General features: G+C 38.1%; 1 protein-coding gene across 6 annotated transcripts; it reads right to left on the bottom strand.

Annotated features, from left to right (window-relative positions):
- Positions 1–896: 896 nt before the first annotated feature.
- LOC121874232 (probable acyl-CoA dehydrogenase 6) lies at positions 897–24519 on the bottom strand. Of its 6 annotated transcripts, none has more exons than XM_042378301.1 (10): positions 24460–24519; positions 24042–24242; positions 21157–21333; positions 18938–19058; positions 17887–18016; positions 15049–15323; positions 14240–14379; positions 13433–13628; positions 8502–8629; positions 4146–4574 (listed from the first exon to the last, which is right to left on the bottom strand). In XM_042378301.1, exons 3-10 carry the CDS (start codon positions 21322–21324, stop codon positions 4434–4436), a joined length of 1299 nt encoding a protein of 432 aa, XP_042234235.1. In that variant the 5' UTR covers positions 21325–21333; positions 24042–24242; positions 24460–24519; the 3' UTR covers positions 4146–4433. The 6 variants fall into 6 exon arrangements, with proteins under 6 accessions (XP_042234237.1, XP_042234235.1, XP_042234233.1 ...); XM_042378299.1 differs by having other exon boundaries at positions 21157–21335; positions 24067–24242; XM_042378300.1 differs by having other exon boundaries at positions 21157–21337; positions 24070–24242.
- Between the last annotated feature and the right edge of the window lie 1855 nt (positions 24520–26374).

The following is a 26374-nucleotide window of genomic DNA, read 5'->3' as shown; positions in this document are numbered from 1 at the left end:
ACAGTACCTGTACCCATAAATCTCCATTAACAAGACATGTCAAACACCAATTAACCTGGTTGTGGGAGACTTTCATTTACAGTACGTACTATACTGTACACTACATACCAAAGAATGGACGAGTTGACGGTCGGAATTTTTTCGTAAGATGGCAGGTCAATGGGTAAAGAAAACACTTAAATTCACTGTGGTACAGGCTTCCCCCGCGTTACGGAAGCCCGGGTTACGGAATTTCGCTCTTACGGAATTTGTAAATTATGACCAATAATTTCGCGGTACGGCCCATAAATCCGCCCTTACGGAAATTGGGGTAAATTTTAACAAACACAAGGCCTCACACATGCCATTCAGACTGACAGACTTGACAAGTTTTACCAACCATAAAGACAGTTGAAGCTTTAAACATCACTCACAATGGATCTTGAATATTCCAACTGTAATCAGACATACCTAAGTTGCCTCAACAATTGCAACCCCAGTTGCAATATCATTTTCTGTGTCACTACTTGGAAATAAAAAAGTCTCTGGTACAGTACACACTAAGATTAAGAGAAAACGGACGACTCAGGCGTCCTGAAGTGAGAGAAAACGGACTCCTATGACGGGGCACTCAAATAAACATACACATAGATGTATAATGCAATATTATGCAATATTAACCCCTAAATTGGTGTTTTAAGAAGGTATATCATAAACTTTTTAATGAACTGTATTGTATGTGTTTATAAATGTTTATTTTCATTAATAAAAGTGCTTGAATGACTTTTTGGGGGCCGAAAAAATTCCTTAGGATCGCATCTCCAGTTTTGTAATGGAAGTCAATGGGAAAATAGGTTTCGCGTTACGGAATTTCACGATACGGTCAATTTTCCAGGAACGGAACCCTTCCGTAACGCTGGGGGTGCCTGTAATGATATTTTTAAATAAAATGGGCCAAAAAGTGTAAAAAAATAAGGGTTAAAGTTCCTAAAAAGTCACGTGACTGCGAAAAGCTCTTTGATTGGTTGTGATGTCAGTGGTTGGGGCAAGCTTCCCAGCGGGAGGCAGCCAGCTGTAGTTTTCCAACCTTCTCGGCTGATCGGCTCTGTAAATAAATATTATTAGATAATTAATTGTGTTTTACTGTGCAACACCGTACTACTATTTTGAATATATAAATATTACTAAGCACATTAACTAATTCAATGGATATTAGCTGTCCATATAACAAATTTCATAGTACAGTGGTCCCTCGGTTAACGAACGGTTCGGTTAACCAATTACCTTCCATAAGAATCTTCAATTCGGTTAACAAACAAAAATTCGATTAACAAAATCCTTACGAAAATCACGTTTTGTTGTGAGCATCAACTGATCAATAAAGTTGTGCTCTTTAATATTTTTGCATGTTTTATATTAAAATTATTAGTCATTTTAACATTTATTCAACAAATTGATAAGATATGCAGTACAGGGAACTAGTTTGTTGTGCACCCATCAGATGCATGAGTTGGTCACAAGGCTCAGTTGAGCTTTGAAAACAGTGGAGAGAGCATCTATTTTGTTGGTGTATTGAATATTTTTGCATTTTTCATTGAAATTATTGGTCATTCTGAACTTTAGTTAACATATTGATAATATATATACAGTATAGCACAGTGCAGTGTCGATTTAAAATTTTATTGGAGAAATTACTGCATCAAGCATGGGTCCCCTGAAAGGTGATTTCTCCTCCATCCCCACTTCCTTCACTTCTCCCTTCTCCTCCACCCCCACTTCTAATTCCCATCATCATCATCATCAACCAGGAACCTTCTACATACACACCTCAAAGTAAGTGTACTTAACTGCATTTTTTTTTTTACCTTGTATGTACTTTTCTGTGAGCTGGAATCAATTGCACAATATCCTATTGAAACAATGGATTCGGTTAACGAAATTTTTGGTTAACGAATTATGTTCGTTAACCGAGGGACCAGTGTATAAACATTCCAAACAATATTGGTATTATTTTGGTTTTGGTCAACTGGGGAATCTTAATATTCTAACTATGGGATTAAGTACTTAAAACAATAAGACAAATTATCTCTAAAGGATTTCTGTTGCAAAAATTTTTCCATTGCATAAGAAAATACAGATCTTAGGTTGGGTTAGGTTAGGGTAAGGACGGGTGGGGGTAGTAACTAAAAACTAGTGATTTCCAATAAAAATGAAGGTATAAATCGTTCATAACACATCGCAAACTATCAGAAAAAAACACAAGTCTGCATGTCTAAGTACAGGGATGACCAAAACTTAAAATTTACCCAATACTGTATAGCCCATCTCAAATCTAAGCATCAAAATAATTATGGTAGTTAAAGTAAAATTTTACCCATTAATTAATATAAATGATGATATATCCTAGTGGTTCATAAGCGAATCATCAAAACAATAACAGCACTATGTTGTCATGTTAACTAGCACCAGGCATTCTCAAAAAGTCCAGACAATGTCATTACTTCTAAATTTACTCGTATCTCCATCTAGTACTGATATACTCTGTAAATGCACTGAAAAAAAAAGAGAAAGTCTACCAGGTAAGAGTACATGACAGCTGAGCTGGTGTGAACATGGGAGTTTTTTATGTCCAAAAGAACATAAGAATGAAGGAATCTGCAGCGGGCCTATTGGCCCATACTGGGCAGTCCCATTTATTCATCCAACTTATGTTTGAAGCTGCTCTTCACGGCACATTTCTTCACTTACGAAATGTCCATGACTTAGACCATAAAAAAACACCCTTAAAACTTACTTGAATATGGCATTTGGGGTCTGAAGAGGCCATCCTTTCTACTACCTCCGACTGTAGCATTGAGCTTGAAACTAGTGACGGCATTGCAAATGACGGCCCTGTTTCTAGAGAAATAAACTTATCTCGACTATTATAGCAGGACTTTAAACTTTTATTACAAATTATATATACCGTATCACTCTACGAACGTGGCAGAGTGTATTTCTTGTGTTTACCCAGAACCGTCAACTCGTCCATTACTGTGCTGTAATATGAAAACCTTCCATAGCAGTAATCTTTTCATGTCTAGTATGCTACAGTATTTGTAATTCTATACTTCAAGTACAGTACCTGTACTGTACAGTACTGCATAACCATTGAAAACATAATGAGTAAGTTTGTGGTACTGAAGGTAAGGCTATGTTTATGTGACAAGATATGCACTGTACAATACAGTATCTCATAATTTACCAAGAATTATGAATATTTCCTCGCATTAATATCCCAATCTACCAATTTACCCTTACACTAACACAGTACCAGAACATGAAAAGTATGAAAATATCTTGTCATTATAAAAACCAGAGACATTAAGGCAAGTGGTACACGCTAAAAAATTTAGGGAGGTTATCCACCTTTTGATATTCATAAAAATCATGAAAATCTTAAAACTATTTGGCACTTTTTATTGCACTTAAAACTTTTTTTTACAGAACTTATTACATACTTGTACATATTTGATGTCCCCAATTTCTTGATACAAACTCTGTACTGAATTTATTCTTATACAGTCAACCCTCGCTTTACGCGGTCCCACATTCCGCGTTTCCACGTTTACGCGGTACCCTGCCGAAACAGGAATGCTCACATTCCGCGGTGCGTGTACCCCTTTACGCGGAGAGCAGCTGGCGAGCCGCGCCATTTTTTTATCCAAACCTCCCGCCATCTCTCCCGCCATCCGCCATGTTGTGTAAGCGGCGCGAGCAGGGTGCGCACAAGGTCGCCCAGTCATCAAAACATTACCGAGTTCTTCACCCGCCACCCACCACAGCCAGCCCAAGTCAGTGATAGTGATAATTATAGTGAGGATATGGACTTATATGGACTTTGAGGGGTTTGACAAAGAGGCCCTGCAAGCCTCTGTGGTGGATAGTGATACAATTGATACAAGTGATACAGGTGAGGGCCAATAATCTGCCCTCTGCCTCGAAACCAACCCCCCATCCCCGTGTGCCCAGCCATCTTTTCTCTACTAATGTAAGTGTTAAAAAACCTAATATTATTGATATTTCTCTTAATTATTAATTGTGTGTGCATACCATCATAAAGTGAAGATAATATTTTTACTACAACATAGTTGTGTGTCGTCAAAAAGTGGAGTTTGGGGGTCGGCCCGGTCTCTATTTCAATTAATCCCATATGTTATGTTGTTCACTTTACGCATTTCTCACTTTCCGCGGTACCCTGTGGGTTGAATTAACCGCGTAAAGTGAGGGTTGACTGTACTGTATAATAATCTCATGTCCAAACATTTGGCATAATAATTTCTCACCCCAAAGGTGAAGCAAAATCAAAACTTTCTATTTACTGCTAACTTACATCCCAGGTTTTCAGGGGATGATTCCATTACCCTCCTCTAAACTGCTCAACCATAAATAACTAGATCTGTGCTGTGATGTTCTTATGTTATAAACTTTTTGTTCTTCTTTGGAGGAACAGGAAGAGTTCCCATAAATTTACAAATGATGGTGAGCATAACTTCATCAGCGCCACCCCCTATGGAGAATAGTCGCAGGTCACGACATAGGCGGCTCACCAGGATCTAATTTAAAAAAAAATTTAAATTAAATGAAACATTCTGTACTGTGTTTCAGTGTACAGTAGTTCTTAGGGATAATAATTAAATAAAAAAATCCACATAATTTAAATCATTATACAAGATCATAAAAATTAACTGATCCTGAAATCCCATCTTCTCACTGGGCCAGTAACCAGGTAGCTCCTGCTACTACCGATGCCCAGAATGGGAGAGTGGTCCATCATGTCTAATACCCCATAAAACAGGTGGGGGTGGATTCTATAATCACCATCCCTGCTTATACACCCATCAGCCTCAAAAGAGGGAGATTAGATGTAAGGCTGTTCTGTACAGGCTGGTCTAATGGAGTGCATGTCCATTTAGTAATTACAGTACTAATGTACTATACTGTACTTGTTATCTTCTGCAATACAGGTATATCAAATTGTCAAATTCTAGAATCAATCCACCACATGCATGCAGTTTCAAGTTGACATTATATCAAGTGGTTTCTGTGTTTTTTTTAATGCCAATACAGTACCTCCTTACTCTTATAACGCCTAATTGGGACCGCGCCGAGTGCGTGATAACGAAAAACGCGATTACGAAATTACAGAACCTATGGGATTTATTCTAATTGGTTCCAGGCACCCAAGACCCAACCCCAAATTTCCCATTTTACGACCATTTAGACCCACTGAAGATATAGACAATGTTATGGTAAGTATCAGAAACACACATAGGCTTGGCTAGGTTTATTACAGTGATGAAAATGGTACAATAAGGAAGAATACATATGTTACTGGGTACGTTACTGAACTTACAGAATTGAGCTGGTCTTGAGGGAAGGGATTCCGAGGCCAGAGAGTAGAGTTAAAGGTCCCCACCCGGCACTAAGTCTTTGAGTAATTCATCATCCTCTTGAAAACCCTCGAAGCCAGCTTGAGGCATTACAGGTGGCTGAGGTGGCTGTTGTTGTTGACGAAAGAAGTCCGTAATTTGTCTCTGGCGCAATGCGTTGTGGTGATGGTTTAGCTGGTCAACATAAGGCTGGAGTGCTCCGCCTATGATACCGGACACTTTCACTGTCGCCGGCCAGGGGAGGGTGCTGTTCGATGAGGTGTTTCAACTGTTCACTCAACTCAATGATCTCCCTGACTTTTGACATGGGCTGTGCAGCGGGTTGTGTTTCTGGGCTGTCTTCTCTGTTCCGTCTGTCTTCCTCCATAATATCCTCAGCTGTAGGCATAACAGGTTCCAACATAGCCTGTACGTCATCCTCTGTCGTCTCGTCGAACCCTCGTCCTGCCACACGCTTTACCTCCTCTGCCGCCAACTCAACCTCTGCCTGGACAGACTGCAGCTCCCCTGGCACTTCCTGTCGTCGGTCCTCAGGCAAACCCTCTAACACATTTCTCCAGGTGTGGTTTATGATCGCTGGCGTCACGGCATCCCAACACTCAACAATTAAGTCGATCGCTTCCTTGACGTTAAATGCCCGTCAGTACTGCTTGACTTGCTGCTCCGTCTCTTTCTATGTCCCCCCCTCCCTCCTCCTCCTCCTCTTCCTCATTGTTGACCAGCATCTGCACAGCATTTTCGTTCTCAGTTGCAAAGCGCATCCTCCTGAATTGTTTACGGGAGTAAGCATCCTTGACACACGAGATTATTTCCATGTCCATCGGATGGATGAGAGATGTCGTATTAGGGGGTAGAAATTCCACTCGTATGTTCGGATGTGCTGATCGTAGTAGAGGAGAATGGCCAGGAGCGTTATCTAGCAACAAGAGAATGTTGAAGCAGATGTTTTGTGCCTCACAAAAGGCCTGGACCTCGGGAACGAAGAAGTTGTTAAACCAATCCAGTGACAGCTTCCCTGACATCCAGGCCTTCTTGCTTGTAAGCCAGTTCACATTAAGCCTCATCATATCTTGTCATTTGTAGGCACTGGGCTTCTTTGCTCGATGGATAACTGTCGGTTTCATCCTGCATGATCCCGTAGCATTAGTGGTGAACAAGACAGTGAAACGCTCCTTAATTGCCTTCCTGCCGCGGACCTTGGCTGACGACTTGGTGATGAATGTCCTCTTAGGCATGACCTTCCAATTGAACCCCGTCTCGTCCACATTAAAGATTTGGTCCTGGTTGTACTGGCCTGTTGTGATGATGTCCCGTAGGATTTGAGGATATACCCTGGCACTGGCACGGTCGCCACTTGCAGCCTCACCTGAAATCTTCACACTCCTTGCTTGGTGTCGTGACTTGAAGTTCTAGATCCAACCTTTAGAAGCGTTGAATGCAGGTGGGTTTGCCACTTCCTAGTAAGCTTCTGGTAAAGTTGTTTGGAGGTATCCATCAAATCTCTGGTCTCGACGGCCATGTTTCTCCTTCCTTGCTTCTGAACGTACCATACCAAAAGTTGTTCAGTCTTCGTGAGCAACTGATTAGGACTCATGCGGGCTTGGGCTAATGCGTTGGTTTGGGCTAGTTCCATGTGCTTGACAATATGATCCTTCATCTTGTATATCCCCCTAATTGTGGACTCATTGATGCTGTAAGTGAGGGCCACTGCCCGCTTCGATTTGCTGCCATCAATTTGCTTCACCACCTCCAATTTCTCGGCATACGTCAGCGTCTTCCTCTTCTATATTTGCCTCTGAGCGGCAGGTCCAGGTATGGGGGCTGGTGGTGGGGGCATGTTGGGAGGGGCCTCAGCCATCACGGACAACAATGGGGTACACACAAAAATAGAGTAATCCTTGGTTCCCGTGCACAAGCCACGGTTATCACAACTGCAGGGAGCCGGGGTAGAGGGACGCTTCCTGAAAGTCCCCTTCTACCCTAGCTGTGGTGGTGCGGGCCAATAAAAAACGAGCTTTGATGGCTGAAAAATCCCGGCCAATGAAAACAGCTCACTCGTGTGATGACGTCGAGGGCTGATGCGCAGTTCGATGCGCAAGCGAGGCATGTGTGAGTGCTTGTGTTTGCACAACCGCTTTCAAGTTTTGTTACCTCCATCCATTTTCATCCAACAAATGTGTTATTGTCAATTTGTAGGTGAAAGATTTTATCCTCAATAGATGTAGGTGAAGCAAGGGGTTAACAATACACCTGGAGGCCGACCGCCAGACTACCCTTTTTCCGACACAATACGTATGTTGTCTCTTTTTCTTCTCAGCACCACGAGAACTCTCACTTTTATGCTTGCCAGCCATTTTAAAAGGAATTACAAACAAAAATTTTGTCAGTACACAGCGCGATCACTAACGTCGGGACTCGAAAATACGTAATTTGAAAAATATTTTATACGACTGCAGCGGTCATATGTCCAGGTGGTCATAAGTCGAGGAGTACCTGTATAAGAATATTACTTACCCTGTAGGGTTAATCCACATGAAAGCACCAACAGCAGCACTGCCTAAGACTAAGGGGAGTTCATTTTGGTCTGGTGTTATTGTAGGAGATGGAAGGGTCACAGTATGAACTTCCAATTATGGCTAGAGGAGTTTAAAATCCATGACTCAAGCACTTTAGTTTTCTCCCAGTGACTGTAAGGGTACGTTCACACTGAGGCCGGAATCTGACAAATTGTCCGCTAGTTTTGTCTGAAAAATGGACAAAGAATAATCCGCTGCATTACTTCAAATTCTGGGCGAGCCGTTGACACTCCCACACAGGATTATGGGTTATACTTGTATTCCTATTCCATTTTTCCAGACGAAACTGAAGGACAATGTACATCAGAATATGTCCTATTCCGGCCTCAGTGTGAACACGCTCTAGGCCTCACTGGTATTTATAACAACCAGATCAAATGGGAGTGAATTTTCAACTAGGTAAGAATGATGATAGCAGTACAAAAAATTTATCCATGTAGAGTAACCAGGCAATAAACATGTTACGCCCTCTGGCAATGGCCGGATCTTAATGTGACACTATTTTGTGACAAACCTCATTAGTGAAGCCCATTCCTCCCCACATCTGAAGGCAGGAATCCGCCACCTCACGTGTTAAACGACCAACTTTCAACTTGCACATAGAAGCCAGTCTAGTTATATCTTCACCGTGCACATACAGCTCTGTGAAAAAATAACTAATGATTAAAACATTTACTCGTGAGTCTATCCCATTCAGTATACAATACTATAAAATAAAACTATAACATGTTTGTAAGAAATACCAATAAAACAATAAAGATTAGCCATTAATTTCTTGTTAATAATGGCAAATCAGTTTGATAAAATCTATTACAATAAGTAAACAAAAAATGCAGTACAGAAGACCCTTTGTATTCACAGGAATTAAGTTCTTGAAAATACAAAACAAAAAAATTAGAAACTATAGTTCAATGGGCAAAAAGGGGGTTATGTTCTATGTATGACTGAACAAAGGGGAGGATGTGGTAAAGGTTTAGCACAATGACTACAGTAGACCCTTCACATTCGAGAGGGATAGGTTCCAAGATGTGGCGCGAATTGGCAAACCCGAAAATATAGCAACTTATATTACTCCCTTAGTGCACTACTGTATGCCTATACCAAACAACTGACCAGCTGCAGCAGCACTCATCCCCCCTTTTAACTTATCTAATAATAAAACTTTCTTTGTCAGGGTCATCACTGACTTCTACCTTTTACATTTCACTCCACTAACATCACTAGCACTGACACTAGGCAGTCATTTAGGGACCATTTCACACAGAAACACTAAAGTTTTGAGTGTAAAACACGAGATGCTGCGTGAGGCGACTCGTAGTGCGGGAAAAGGCATGCAAGCTAACCACCATCTGCTGACCGCGAATCATGGCAAGGGTCTACTGTAGTGTAACTGTAGATCAAAACAATCTATAGAAAGTGTTGTGCTTTTCACTTATGTTTGATAATGGTGATAATGGTTTGAGGCATTGTGTGTGACAGTAATGAGTGTGCGAAATTTGTGTTTCAGAAAGCCTCCGTAAAAGTTTTAAAAACATAAATCGCCAACCATCCATTATGACATACAAAAAACATTATTTTTTTACCAGTTTCTACAGTATCATATATTTCTCTCTCTTTCAGAAAAACTTTATGTATGCAAAAAATTAAAACCTACGAGAAAAATTGTGAAAGAATCACCATTTTCCCGTGAGTAACACAGACTGGGTGTGACCGCAGCAAAATCCAGCCATAAAGTCAATGCTCAGTGACCCAGATCTATGCAACATTATACAGTATTTATTTATTTATTTATTTATATATATATATATATATATATATATATATATATATATATATATATATATATATATATATATATATATATATATATATATATATATATATATATATATATATATATATATATATATATATATATATATATATATATATATATATATATATATATATATATATATATATATATATATATATATATATATATATATATATATATATATATATACAGTTGTACCCACTTAACGCGGTCAATTGAACCCAGAGGGTCCTGTAAGTGAAATCCGCGTTAAGTGAACAACAGAACATATGGGATTAATTCCAATAGAAACCGGCCCGACCCCCAAACTCCACTTTTTGAAGGCACATACCTATGTTGTAGTAAAATAACATCTTAATTTTATGATGGTACATGCACACAATTAATACTTAAGAGAAATAGAGAAATACAGTCGCCAAGTTAATGTCCATTCAAATAATGGACTCAACTCCCTCCCCCTCTCACACTACACTGCCGGCTCTTCCCTCTCAGAGAAATTTTTGGGGGAAAACCACTAAATTTTAATAAATAATACCTCAAACTAAAGTTAGGATAATACAATTGACATTGCTGGATTCCTTGTAAGACCAGGAATATTTTGAATATAAATGTCATATATTTTGCACAAAAGATAACATAGTTACCTAGAGAAAAATTTTTATCTAAAATTTGTATGTTTAATGCAAAATATATGATGTTTATATTCAAAATGATCACCAAATTATAAGAATTCCAGCAATGTAAATTATATTCTGACCGGGTAATTTGTATGAATTTTATGAGCTAAAACAAATATCTTCAGTTAATAAAAAAAAAAATAATCTTCACGACACCATCTGTCAATCAAAGTACCCCACCTTGCCTCGCCCCCTCTTCCAACCGCGCGGTCAGTCCCAACCCTCCCCCCCACCCCCCACCAATCCTCCCTTCCAGGGTTTTTAACATTTAGTATTAAATAATACCTCAGATTAAAGTTAGGATTATATAATTGACATTGCTGGATTCCTTGTAAGACCAGGAATATTTTGAATATAAATGTCATATATTTTGCACAAAAGATAACATAGTTAATTTGAGAAAAATTTTATCTAAAATTTGTATGTCTAATGCAAAATATATGATGTTTATATTCAAAATGATCATCAAATTATAAGAATTCCAGCAATGTAAATTATATTCAGACCGGGTAATTTGTATGAATTTTATGAGCTAAAACAAATATCTTCAGTTAATAAAAAAAAATAATAATTCTTCACGGGGTAACAGATGGTCGGTCGGTCCCTCCCTCCCCCCCACCCCCCACCAACCGTCCCAAGGAGATGTGTGGGATAACCACTAAATTTTAATAAATAATACCTCAAACTAAAGTTAGGATAATATAATTGACATTGCTGGATTCCTTGTAAGACCAGGAATATTTTGAATATAAATGTCATATATTTTGCACAAAAGATAACATAGTTACTCTGAGAAAAAATTTTATCTAAAATTTGTATGTCTAATGCAAAATATATGATGTTTATATTCAAAATGATCACCAAATTATAAGAATTCCAGCAATGTAAATTATATTCTGGCCGGGTAATTTGTATGAATTTTATGAGCTAAAACAGGCAGTCAGGCAGGGTGGCGGGTGGGGCAAATCTAAAAATAGCGTCTCGAGCCGGACACTCACCGCGTATATGTGGAAAAAATCCGTGTTAAGTGAAAGTTCAGCTCTGGCGAGGCACACGTATATGATAAAACGCGTTAAGTGAAACCGCGTTAGGCGGGGTAATACTGTGTGTGTGTGTGTGTATATATATATATGTATATATATATATATATATATATATATATATATATATATATATATATATATATATATATGCAAATATATATCTATGTGTGTATATATATATATATATATATATATATATATATATATATATATATATATATATATATATATATATATATATATATATATATATATATATATATATATATATATATATATATGCTGATAACCACAAGGAAAGAAGAAAACACGAAGTTCCCAAGCGCTTTCGTGTAATTCACATCTTCAGGGGTGAGTACAGACTAGAGAGAGTAATACAAATCAAGGTGTATATATACAGAGGAGGGTGAGACCAGGTCCACAATGGTCAGGTATTAGGTATTTGTGATCAGGTGAGAAGGCCGGGTCACTTGACCATCTGACCTGAACACCAACCGTTGTGTGCTATTTAAAGATTAGTAAGGTCATTACCTAATACCTGACCATTGTGGACCTGGTCTCACCCTCCTCTGTATATATACACCTTGATTTGTATTTTCTGTATCATATATAGTGTATTATATATATATATATATATATATATATATATATATATATATATATATATATATATATATATATATATATATATATATATATATATATATATATATATATATATATATATATATATATATATATATATATATATATATATATATATATATATATATATATATACAGTGACCTCGTTTTAACGAACACCTCGGTTAACGTAATTTCGATTAACGAACTGCCTTCTAAGGATCTTCAATTCGGTTAACGAAAAAAAATTGGTTAACGAAGTTCTTACGAACCGACCTCAACATGTTTTCGCTTGCACTGACCGGGCAACCAGCTTTAGTATCAGTCCGCCAATACATTAATCGGTTCTAGGGCTTAAATTCCTTACTATTTTAGTAAATATCAAGAAGTTTATACTATTCAATAATTTTAAAAGTTTAATATTCAATTTTTTAGTCATTTTAACAATTATTGAACATAATTGAAGGTAAAGTGACTAGTTTAATGCACGGCATCCAGCCTCTTAACACAGCAAACAGGAGTTAGTCTTTCTCTGTTTTCACTGGAGGTAACATCTTGCTTTAGACTCTCTTCAACTAAACGCTTTTTTTCTGTGTTTCCAAGCAAATTATTGGTCATTTTGAAATATATTTTACATATTGACAATATATAACGCAGTGCCGTGTTGATATAAAGAAAATAATCTTGAATTACACCAAGAGAGCTAAAATTTTATGGGTGAAATGGTGCCATGGGGTGACTTCTCTTCCACCCCAATGCCTTCTCTTCTTCCTTCTCCTCCACCCCCATTCTAATTCCCATCATCATCATCACCCAAGATTGGTTTATTGTCTATTATGGAGATACTGTACTGTACTTCCAGTATATATCTAGTAGTGATATAACAAAAAAATTCATACACCCTGTACTAATCTAAAAAACAGCATTTTAAGTGGTCGTTCTTTAATATTTATAGATTTTTCATGTCAAATGTGGAATTCAACATACAGTACTAATCATGTCATGGAGGTAAATTGAAATTTAATTTAATGTAATAAAGGATGATGAATAATGTAAACACTGAACAGTATGATTTTTAGCAAATATGAAAGTGGTATACTGTATACTAAACTAGTAAATGAGAAGTGAATGTAATTTTACCCTTAATGTACGGTTACAATAAATCTTATTTCATCTCCAAGATCCATGAATTTCAGCCCCATGATGTTGGGGGGCATGGTGAAGAGGTATACATTTGCTAAACCAAAAGTATAGAGGGTTTACTGTATTTGGACACTGCACCCACCAACTGCCCTGTAGATAATTGACCTCAGACACTCGAGCTCTGTCTCCAGCTCAGCAAGACGGAAATGCAAGTACTGGTTGTTGAGCAGTGGCTGACCAAACGCTTTCCTCTCCCGGATGTAGTCAAGGGTCTCTTGTATACACATCTTCATTGGTTCCAGACCACTTAATGCCATGGCCATCCTCTCACCCTGGAACTAAGTAAACAAGTCTAATGAAACTATAGTAAATCCTCTATTTATGTTGTTCTCAATTACGTACGTAATTTTGACCTACCATCACTGACTTATTAAGGATCAAATTTCAATTTAAATTGTCCCATTTTAAGTTTACGTTGTTTTTCAAACTAAACGACACGGAGCAGTATTTCACCAGGATGTACCAGGTACGTCCTAAGGTGCACTGACTGGTGTTCTAAATGTGCAAGGAATGTCCTCTTGACTGTAAGGGTTACTACTGTTCAAGTATAGTACAGTACTGTTTGGGGTTTCACACACTTCTCATGACATTTATGATTCCTATCATCACAGAAGTCTTTGCCAATGTTAAAAATACAGACACCTCCCCCTCCCACACATGCACGATCCTCCCTACCCGTCTCACTTACTTGGTGGCTCATTCAGTCGTGAGGTGAGTCCCCAATTTTCTCTGTAACAACAAAACTTGACTTATATGCTTTAAGACTATGACTTTGCTACAGACCCACACACATTTACATCCTCCCTTCTCTATCATATTTTATTTAAAATCATTCACACATACTAAACAAACATTCCTTTCTGCAAGATGAAATTTTTATTGTCATTACCTGTAACATCTGGTACGTGAAGCCCTTGCCCTCCTCCCCTATAATATTTTTGGCTGGGACTCGGACTTCATCAAAGAATATTTGTCCTGTGTCAGAGCTCCGCATTCCAAGTTTATCAATCATCTTTGTTAGATGGATTCCTGCAGAAAAATACAAATTTCTTTAACTCAAAATCTTATGCAGTAAAATGTGGAGAAAAAAAATTGATGAATGTAAGTAAATTTTTCTTATACCAGACCATAGGAAATGTCCAAATACAGAATAATCTTACATGTATCACTTGTAATCACAGAATTATGTTCCTGAATTCCATCAAATGCCATCAAGCATAATTAATCAAGTCATCGCTATATGAATACTGACCAATGACAGCTCGCTCTAGTTGGTAAAATAAACATGTCACAGAGTTATAATTGAGGGATACTTGAATTCATGAAAATCAAGTTGCTCTTGTAATAGAAACACTTTGATGGAGCTATTTCTTCATTGGCCCTTTCCTGCCACTAGGCAACTGCACCTAGCTGAACAAAGCAGATGTATACAACAACTTAAAGAACTGATTTATGAAATGTGGATGTAATACAGAATTTTAATTATTATGCAAAAACCAATTTTACGGACGGATGGGCAGGATCAACTCAAACCTCAAAAATTTTCAGTTGGGAGAAAATTTCAGATGAATTTTGGAAACACAAAATGTACCTGAAATTCCATTATTTTCAAACATTTCAAAATGGATAAGAAAGAAAACTTGTGATCAAACATTAAATATATAATAAAGGGAGTGATTTAAATTGCATCTGCCTCACCTGGAGTCTTCATTGGCACACAGACAAGAGACTTGTTAAGATGGGGCGGCCCAGCAGAGGTGTTCAACAGAAGACATATCCAGTCAGCTTGCCATGAATTGGTTATCCACATTTTCTGGCCATTTATAATTAAATCCTCTCCATGGTGCCGTGCCGATGTCTGTAAGCCGGCCACGTCAGAACCAGCATCGGGCTCACTCACACCCAGGCAAGATACAACGTCCCCAGAAATACTTGGCGCTAAGAACTCGCGCTTTAAATATTCACTCCCAAATCTGTAAAGAAAATATAGCACCATATAATATATGTCTACACTGTCCACCATCATACTGACTGACAACTCCTTTAACCAAGACCATTTAATTTCGTGCGAGTGTAACTTTTGATGAGGCATAAGGAAAATCTGCCATACATACTAGAGCATATACTGTATATTGCAATTACCTAATAAAAGAAAAAATGTCAGATATGCAGATTGAGTTTAGCAATTTCGAAATAAATATAATGGCAGAGTATAATGCTGTACCTCAGTATTATACAGTCGACCCTCGTTAATTCGGACCCCTTTAATCCGGATTTCGGATAATTCGGACAAAATCTGAACGAACTTTTTTTTTTTTTTTTTTTAGGAATATTACCTACGCGGACCTTAAGCTAAAATGCTGGTCCACCCACTGCTGGGATAAAACACCAGCATCTTTTTGGTTAAATGTAACATCTCCACCACTAGTGTGGGAGGGGGGGATGCAACTTTTAGCTTCAGACATGAAAAATATTTACCATTTACTGCCAGTAAACAATGGAAATGTAAAATATGTACCAATTAGTAATGAAAAGTTGTGCAGTTCCTTCAGCAAATGAAGCTCACCAACTTACAATAGGCTAAATTACCTTGCAACCTGTTTTCAGTAGTCTATGTTGAAGTTCTTAGCATAGGCTAACTTATCATATCATATACGGTATCACAGTACTCATTGATCTACAAAAAATACCGGGAATAAAAACCTTTTCGATATTTCACACGTAATATAATACCCAGTCATCTACTTCAACCTCCTATTGTTTACAACGACTCTTGACGCACCACCAGCTGTTGAGTAACAATCAGCTAGACGGTACACGTGTTTTTCGAATCGTTTTCAGTTAAAAAACTGTTACATCACACGTATATTTTACCTAAACTGCGCCTGAATGAATATATTCTCGGAAATAAATAGTAGTTTTGCTGAAACGATGTATTTCAATGTAAAATAGGATAAAATACATGACGAAAGCAAAAGACTTTACCTAAGCTTTCGATGTTCTTGAGATGTTATTCGCTTTTTTACCAGTTTTCGGTTAAAATACTGTTATATTGCAATGATATTCTATTCATACTGTGCTTGATATAATACATTCACGGAAATGTAATATTTTTGCTGAAATTACTTACGTATTACAGTGGAAAGTGGGATAAAATCGTGACAAAAACAATGACTTTGAAATACAATGCGATATTAACCCCTAAATCGGTTAATTCGGACAATCAGCTAAAATGGACACCCTCCCCCCCCCCTATTAGTCCGAATTAACGAGGGTCGACTGTATACTGTAGTGTATAGTATTTATATAGTATTGTACTGTAGTCAAGAACAGTAATGGTTGCCCCTCGCGTAATGAGGATGGCCGGCCCTAGGGCCACCTACGCGTGAATTTGTTTAAGGTGTATAAGCTGTCACCAACACAACAACCACACCCTGAGTTAACAAGTTGCATGACCCGGTGTCAAGGAATAGTCTGACAAGACCGAACAACTCGCCAACTGCACTGGCTAACCATTATCCCGGAATATGATCCGCAAATCGATTAACATCCAGGATCCCAATTACTGCTGGCAGACAGAGGCAAATGGCGTAAAGAAACTTGCCCATAGTTTCACCCTGCCCGAGGATCGAACCCGGATCCACTCGCTTGCGAGGCGAGCATGCTGACCATCACACCACTGGTATACTGTACAGTATATGTATACACCTGTATTGTACAAAGGCACCCCTTGTTTTCCCACAAAGATCACAAATGACAATACTGTACTGTACATAAAACTTACCTTTGAATGATCTACCTTTTATAAAAGCCTAAATAAGCATTGTAACAAGAATAATCATCATAATAAAACAAAAGGTTCAAATAAACAAATAAAAATAATAATACAGTACAGTAATAAATAAAAATTTAGTGTAAATGAATTTATCTAAACTTATGACAATGACAAGTGGAGGATACGTGCAAGCCTTAGTAAAATGTGTGTTGAGAATTTCCAGGCATCACATTCCTTGATTGCTGCACTGCAACTCACTTGGCTAATCCACCAGAAGTATCTGTTGATATCTCCGCCTCCACCTTCCTAGCTCATACTCTACTAAGTTCTCAGCCTAACAAATCATCCCGTAAAGTAATTAAAGAATGTCCATTCCCCTACTGAGGTGTATGGCTCGCTGGTTTGTTTGGGCCATCAATGGCATATTTTGGCAAAATTGAACACATACCGGGTAATATTACTTTCCAGACCAGACCCGACCCCCACCGGCTACTGGCTATAAAGATAATTATCATAAAATGTGATCGTGTTAATGCTTTAAAATACTGTAAACAGCAAACCAAAAATTAAGTAGGTCAACACTGTACTGACTCATATGTGATATATGACACAAGTCTCCAAGGTGTGTACTGAGACACAAGACATGAATTATACAGTACCTACAAGAAGTTATGATTGACCTAGATAATAGATGACTTGGGTCAGCCTGAACATTGGCAGAAGTCAGCCTTTAATACTGCAAGACAAAGGCTATGACCAACCTTGCAAGAGCAGGAGTAGTTAAATCGGTCTGTACCCCAATCCCCATGCCAACACCTGGGGCACAGATGCCACCGAGAGCCTCATTAAAGGCTGCCTGGTACTTGTAGTCTAAGTCCAGACCTCCATATTCTGAAGAAAATATCAAGTTTCTAAATTTTATTTGAATATCTCAATACACTGCATGATGCATTCAATTTATCTCATTAAAAACTTTAATATTGTCATGTGGTAATACAGTAAGTAGGCTCTGCCAGGGGGGATTTAGTAGTACAAATCTGATAGGTTCCTGTCCCTTTTATCATGAAAAGCATCCCGATGGTCCATGACAGCATCTCAACTAACTTTACAGTCAAGACACAACTGAACTTATACAGTACAGTACTGTCATTTATGCCACATACTTGCCTTCTCAGTGCTGGTGATGAACAGTTATATACAGACACAAATCTAACTCAACATGAAAATTGTTGTAGGCCTATATCTGAGGTACAGTGGTTAGTATATCTGAAGCATGTCCAGGATGCAACAACTAGCAAGTTAATAAGTCTATTAAATAGTAAAGGATAATGGTATTTTTGTTCACAAGTTACATTGTCTGAATACAGTATGTCAATAACAGTCAAATCCTGAATCAGGAAATATTGTGTAACTTCTTTTTTTTTTACACTCATAAAAGGCTTTCAACTATTGCAAAGTGGCTGGAATAAAGAGCAACACAAACTGTTCTTTAATCATTGTCCTTCATTTATATCAACTGGCTTACTAGATGTGTTATGCTAAGATGTTCCTCTTTCCCAACAAGGCCCAATGATTTTGACCTGGTTCTCCACTGTTACTTCATTAATACCCACAGTATCAAAGAGCACGCATGTATTACTATTAGTTTTTTCCAGAGCAAGAATGAAAACAAAGGTACAGTATCAGTATTCAAGACAGAGGATATTTCTCTAGTTTTTTATGTTTCTTGTGTTCTCACACAGAATACACAGTACATCGTTTCATAAACTTTCTCTTTCATAAGGCCATCTTAGCAACCTGTGCTAAACTCACCTACAGGCTTGTTGATTCCCAGAAAACCTGCTTGACCAAACAACTTCATTATCTTGTGTGCTGGCCACATACCAGCAGTCTCCCACTCATCTACATGAGGGTTGATCTCTTTATCAATGAGCTGTTGGAAAAAGACTGATAATACAGGTGTAATCAAAATATGCACTCAAAGATCCATATAGAAGCAGGTAAAGGTTGCCCTCGCTAAGCCAGTACTGTACTATGTAAGTAAAACTGGTACAGTATAAACAAACAGCTTCCATGGCAAGAGGGCATTATGTAACCAGCCCCCCAAAATTTTTTTTAGTGTTCAATTCTTTATTTGGTGTTTAAAATGTATAATAATCAAACTACTAAATGTTCATTTAATAAATGCAAGTCACACTCATGTAAGCCAAATCACAAGAACTGGACTTCCAATTGAATGGTTTGGCTAAAATTCATACGTACAAAGGTGCACATTATGCTTTTCTATTTTCTGCACATATTATTATACATCATGAGAAAACATCTCACACACCAGAATGTACAGTACCAGTAGCTTGTTGTAACAATGATGAAAACATTGGAGCTGTAGTTTTGGGTAGATAAACCTAACTTTCTTTTTTTTTTGTGTGTGTGTGGTAGTTATATGCACACACAAACCTATACTGTATACAGAATGTGAAAAAAAATAATATTAACAATTCTCATTAGGTCAAAACAGAAAGGGAATAAACATTTCTTTGTGAACCAGTGAGAATTAGCAGGTTGAGCTTGGAGGGGGGTTAGGTTATGGTTATTTTTCAGCTCATTATTTTGAGGCAGAAATCTTAACTGCTCTTCATGCAACAACATCAAGAAAGAATCTAAGGTATAGTAGAGAAGCCCAGGATGAAGGAGCTCACCGCGAGCATGTACAGCCATCTTTCACCGTAAATATTAATGAAATTTTTCCATAAAAAATACTCTGTGTATATAGTTCAAACCCTTACTTCTTGCATAAAGATCAAATTTTAAAATTTTTAACTGTACTGTACTGTACTAAGTACATACGGTATACTGTACACATCCACTTCATATCACACTGCACAAGGCCATCCACGTCACATACGCAACACACATATGTCGTGACTCGGGAACCTTGTCTCTGTGGCTCTGAAGGCTTCTAGAATCTATATTAAAACATTTTAAATAGAAAACAATCGAATTTCCTGAAAGAATATCATAAGAATGATTATTTACTTGAACTAATGTATTATGAGCTTAAATAAGTCAATCTGTGTTAGTGTAATATGCTGGCTGTTGTTTTGAACAGTTGTGCCTCCCTGCTGATATGGATATCCATATTTATATACAGCGGTCCCTCGGTTAACGAATACAATTCGTTCCTGAAGGTCGTTCGTTAACCGAAAACCATTGTTTCAATGGGATTTTGGGTAATTGGTTCCAGCTCACCGAAAATTACACACAAAGTAAAAATAAATGCAGTAAAGTACACTTACTTTGAGGTGTGTATGTAGAAGGGTCCTGGTTGATGATGATGGGAACTACAAGTGGGGGTGGAGGAGAAGGGAGAAGAGAAGGAAGTTGAAGAGAAATCACCCCATGCTTCATGCTGTCATTTCACCCATAAAATTTTAAGTTCACTAGGTGTAATTCAAGATTATTTTCTTTAAATCAACACTGCACTGCACTCTATATTGTCAATATGTAAAATAAATTTCAGAATGACCAATAATTGTACTGTAAAAACATAAAAATAGTTATGTTCAAGAGAGCCACAAGCAATATGTTACCTCCACTGACCAGAGATACAAACTGACGCTTTGCTGGGCGAGTCAAGTGGCTGATTGGTGCACCAAAAACCAGTTTCCTGTACTGCAATTATGTTAAATAATTGTTAAAATGACTAAAATTTTTAATATAAAACTTGGAAATTTATTGAATAATACAACCTTCTTGATAGTTACTCAAATGGGAATGAATTTAAGCCCTAGAACTGATTACTGTATTGGCGGACTAATATCCCAGCTGGTGAGCAAGCGAAAACATGCTGACATGATTTCGTAAAAATTTTGTTAACCGAATTGAAGATTCTTATGGAAGGTAATTCGTTAATCAAAATTTCGTTAACCGAGGGATCACTGTACAATACTGTATGTTCTCTCTCCTACACAGCCTGTCCCCTCCCACACCTTACAAACAGAACCCATCAGCAAACATGACAAGAGCCTCACCTTTTTGATGGCATTCTGGAGTTTCTGCTGTTCTTCATTGTAAAACTGATGCTGTTCAATTACTTGTGCACTGTTGGTAGTGGTTACCAAACTCCTACACTGAACGTTCACCCGGCACAATGTCCCAAAGCTTCGAGACAAATACTTCATCCTTGGAGTGGCCCACATGTTCCCTATCTGTGAAAGAAAGATTCTTGTGAGGTGTGATTGTCTGTTAATTTATACAGGTACCATAAGTTACTTGCTTTCAATGGTACCAGATATCAAAGTAAGTTCTTTCTGTTTTATTGTTTGGGGGTCCAGAAGTGGAGCCTCCGGCAAGGAAGTTTGATAAGGTCAGGTAGGTTTCTTTGGTTAGGATGGTTAGGTTAGGTTCTGTGCAATGTCATATCACTTATTACTCACTATCATCTGAAGAACATGTGGAAAAAATTAACGAAATCAAACAACTCCTTCTGGTGTTATTCGTCTCCACCTTGCCGAAACCGGACTATGAAAAAAAAACCTGTTTTGTTCAGTAGAAACAAACTGGACAACTTATTACCTTCTTACATTTGTAGCGTAGTGTATAGAGTATCCACTAGACATTCATCTTAAGATCAAACCCGATGAGAGGCAAGTAAAAGTTTAAAAAATAAATAAAATAAATAGTATACTTAAGTAACACCAACAACCTGCCACTCTCATTTAGTCTTTAATTAATGTTTATTCATTCCTAACTCTACCCAAAGCATCAAGCCTTTACAATACTTCAAACCTATTACAATATTTGATGATGTCAATTTCATCTTCTCTATTACTTCTAACTTATCGCTTCACCACTTACCTGCAGTGAAATTTTGGGTCATTGTGCAGATTACAGCAACCAAAGAATTCCGGAAATTTACTTCACTCAATTGATAGAACTATTTTTTTCTATATCAATTTCTTTTTTACACTTCCGTCGCAAATTTATAACAATGAAGTTATTGAACTTTAAAAAGAATAAAATCAGAGCACCTGTCCCTGACTCAGACTCAGACTCTGACTCAGGGTAAGGTAAGAAATATTGTAACGGCTATTGATCTTATTGTGGAAGCTGACCACGTGACTCTGGATTATTACCTAGCATATGGCCTTCGCCCCCGGCTAGGACCGCCGGGGGTCCGGCAGCGGAGCCCCCAGTCAGGTGGTTAGGTAAGGTTTAGTTTGGATGTTTTGTATAATTCACAAATCACTCGTTTTTTTGCTCTCCCTCACCCAAAACCCCGAATTCCCACGCTCTTCCCGGTATTGTTATAGGGAGGGGGGGGGCCTAAATCACAAATGAATGATTTCCGACAAAAACTAAGGTCAGCTTTGAACTACAGTAATCCCAAAAATCCATCAGAAAACCATATTTTTTTTTAATTCCTTGGTTGCTGTAATATGCATATTTACCAAATTTTGTAACACCGGAGTTCATTTGACTTATTATCAATTATCCATATTTGTTTTATAGTTTGTGATCTGAATTATTATTGGTCATAGTTATGGTCAGTAACTAGGGTAAAGGTGTAGATAACGGCTACTACCAGAAGAAATTGTTCAAATTGGTTGAAATTTTTTCTGCACACATCATGATATTAAACACAAAAATGGAAACGACATTGCATAGAACCTAATAGAACCCGACCTAACGTACCCAACCTATGGGTATGTTAGGTCAGGTTCTATTAGGTTCTGTGCATTATCGTGTTAATTTATGTCTTAAACAACTTACCAATACTGAGGTTGATAGGTTGATATACAGAAAGTTGTCGTTTCTTTTAATATACAGTACACAGTCCTTAAACCATCAAAACAATAAGTACAGCAAAAATAAAGAAAATCAACTAACAACTTCTGGTGGGGGTCCAACTAATTACTGTACCCAAATGTACCCAAATGTAGCCGCAATGAAGTCAAATAATGGTCCTACATGAATAAATCGGACTGCCAATCACTTCTCGACTAGTATTTGGTGTCACAAAGTCACAAAAAATTGGTAAACTTAATTTGATCTGAGTTAATAGATCGAGTGCATGTACCTAACCTAACCTAACACAACTCAGATTAAATTAAGTTTACCAATTTTTTTTTACTTTATGACACCAAATAATAATCGAGAAGTGATTCACAGCCCGATTTATTCAAGGACCATCATTTGACTTCATTGCGGCTACATTTGGGTTCATTCAGGTAATTACTCGCTCCCTCGGTACAAGCACGCGTTCTATTAACTCAGTTTAAATTAAGTTTTCCAATTTTTTGTGACTTTGTGACACCAAATACTAGTCAAGAAGTGGTTGGCAGTCCGATTTATTCATCTAGGACCATTATTTGGCTTCATTGTGGCTATATTTGGGTACACTTGGGTAATTAGTCGGACCGTCTGGTGGTAGCCGTTATCTACCAGTCCGACTAATTACCCAAATGTACCCAAATATAGCCGGAATGAAGTCAAATAATGGTCCTAGATGAATAAATCGGGCTGTGAATCACTTCTCGATTATTATTTGGTGTCATAAAGTAAAAAAAATTGGTAAACTTAATTTAATCTGAGTTGTGTTGTGTTAGGTTAGGTTAGGTTATATTAGATTAGGTTAGGTTAGGTACATGCACTTGATCTATTAACTCAGATTAAATTAAGTTTACCAATTTTTTGTGACTTCGTGACACCAAATACCAGTCGAGGTTAGGTTAGGTTAGGTTCGATACATGCACTCGATCTATTAACTCAAATTAAATTACGTTTTCCATTTTTTTTTTTACTTTGTGACACCAAATACTAGTCGAGAAGTGATTGGTAACCCGATTTATTCATGTAGGACCATTATTTGACTTCATTGCGGGTACATTTGGGTAATTAGTCGGACCCCCTTTACCGTAACTAGTATGAATGTTCTTGAACTTTTTTTCCGTCTAGTTGCCAATGTTTCTTGCTGGAGTCACCAACTTCGCCTGGCAGAACAGTGTCAGAGTGACAGTGTTGTTTGTGTTGAGGGCGAGGAGTTACTGGGCCACTCGGCCACTGGCGGCTGGCCTAAAACGGTACCTCCCTCAAGTGGCCTCAACAACAACCAATCCTGTTTCAATAATTTTTAGTTTAACAAATTTATTGGCAGAGCTTGTAGTACAGTTTGCCTATTCTGAGTAATTCAGTCAGGTCTTGACACTGAGGGTGGTATCACTTCTCACTATCACGCAGGACAGAGGTTCACACACAAAGTGTTTTAAGAAGTAAAATCACCGTGTAGGAAGCACTGTACAAACAAGTAAGAAGTGTGATAACAGGTGAAGTACCTCAGAGGAGGACAGCTTGTGGGTCGCCATGCTCGCCGGCGGGAGCCAGGGCCGCTAGGCAGCGGCGGAGGAGGTGGTGTTGCTTCCTGCGGCAGTAGCTAGAAGAAGAGAGCTGGTTGGTGAGGATGCTCAGAGGTGGACAGCTTGTGGGTCGCCATGCTCGCCGGCGGGAGCGAGGGCCGCCAGGCAGGCGGAGGAGGAGGAGGTGTTGCTGGCTGGTTGGTGTAGGTAGAAAGAGAGAGGTCGATACGATACGAAGTCTTTAGTTAAGAGGTGAAAGAAGATTATTAGGGGTTGAAGGAAAAGTGGTGAAACTGAAATACAGTAGGAGTAGAAAGAATCTGGGCTCAACCAGATCGCTTCATCTTTCTTATTGGTGTTTTATCTTTGTTCTGCTCCCTTGGGTCGTCAGACCTTTGTATTAATATTGGTTTATTTATATAATGCTGCTTATTATTATTATTTTTATTATTGTTGGAGTTAGTGAGCCCGCCCAGGTCCTTGTGTAACTGGGAGGGTAGTCACATTTTTTTTTTTTTTTTGAGGTGTTAGTTAAGTGTTAGTTGTGTTAGTCTAAGGGTACACTGTATGGAGAGGCCTGCCAGGTTCTTAGTGGAGCTGGTTGGTCACTCTCATCTTTATTCCTCTAGTAATGTTTTATGTAGAAATGTGTATATTGAGGCAGGAGGTGGTTCAATTACTTCTTCCTGGCTGATATAGCTGGGAGGGTAATCACATTATTATTATTAATATTATTATTTTATTTATTTTTTTTTTTGAGTTAGTGAGCCCGCCCAGGTCCTTGTGTAGCTGGGAGGGTAAACTAAGATGTTAGTTCAATGTTAAATGTTAAATGTTAAATATTAGTTATGTTAGTCTAAAGGTACACTGTATGGAGAGGCCTGCCAGGTTCTTGTGGAGCTGGTAGGTCACTCTCATCTTTTATTCTCTCTATTAATGTTTTATATGTATATTGGGGCAGGAGATGGTTCAATTACTTTCTTCCTGGCTGATTTAAACCAACTGTGTTCTTGGAATTCTTCGTTGTCTATATTATTTATCCAGTTTTGATATGTTTCTGTGTTAAGTTCAGTCACTTTTTTCCAAATATTTACAGCTTTGTTGTGTATATCTACATTGATTGCTAAGAGGTTTGCTCTCTTGTGTAGCTGTTCATTATTGATGTGGTCTGTATATTTTATGTTATATATAAATCTGAGGGCTATATTTTGTACTGTTTGTAACCTTTTAATGCACGTTTTACTAAGGGTGTTCAATGGGATGGGTGGGTAGTCCATAATTGATTTGACAAGGGCAATATAAATCTTTCTTTTGTTATTAATGCTAAGGTTCTTAAAGCGTTTTATTTTTGATAATCTTATTCTTGCCTGTCGTTCTTTATCTTTTAAGTATGTTATATATTGTAGTGGAATTCTCCCCTACAAACGCTGTTTGTCGCTGCCTAGCCGACCCCACCAATTCCACAGTGTATGCCTCGTGGTCTAGGTCAACCAGCGCCGCCATACATCACGGAGCGGGGGTCAACTGCTAAGCCACGCCTAACCCCGCTATTTAAGACCTGACCTCGTGGTGATCTCTCTCTTTCTACCTACACCAACCAGCCAGCAACACCTCCGCCTGCCTGGCGGTCCTCGCTCCTCCGCCTGCCTGGCGGTCCTCTCTCCCGCTGGCGAGCATGGCGACCCACAAGCTGTCCTCTGAGCGTCCTCACCAACCAGCTCTCTCTACATCACGCTTGTAACCATGCTGCCTTCCCAGCACCAAGCTGCATTGTACATCCAATACAACATGTATATAGAGAGCACATTGTGAGTTTCCTTTCTCCATCCCATCCTGAGTGTGAACCAAACAATCTCATACCCCACAATATCCTCTTTTTGTTAGTTTTAATCCA

Source organism: Homarus americanus, unplaced genomic scaffold (genome assembly GCF_018991925.1).
Source record: "Homarus americanus isolate GMGI-L3 unplaced genomic scaffold, GMGI_Hamer_2.0 scaffold49667, whole genome shotgun sequence".
NCBI lineage: Eukaryota > Metazoa > Arthropoda > Malacostraca > Decapoda > Nephropidae > Homarus > Homarus americanus.
Note: the sequence above shows the minus strand (reverse complement) of the source record. Positions and strands in the feature narration are given on the sequence as shown.

Excerpts from the sequence above, each read along its gene's own strand:
- LOC121874232 (XM_042378298.1), bottom strand. The coding sequence starts at position 24,489 with ATGGCGACCCACAAGCTGTCCTCCTCTGAG. Across the intron at positions 18,017-18,937 it reads GGGAATCAACAAGCCTGTAG|AATATGGAGGTCTGGACTTA; the intron begins GTGAGTTTAGCA and ends TATTTTCTTCAG. Across the intron at positions 15,324-17,886 it reads ACTACTCCTGCTCTTGCAAG|ATTTGGGAGTGAATATTTAA; the intron begins GTTGGTCATAGC and ends TTTTCTTTACAG.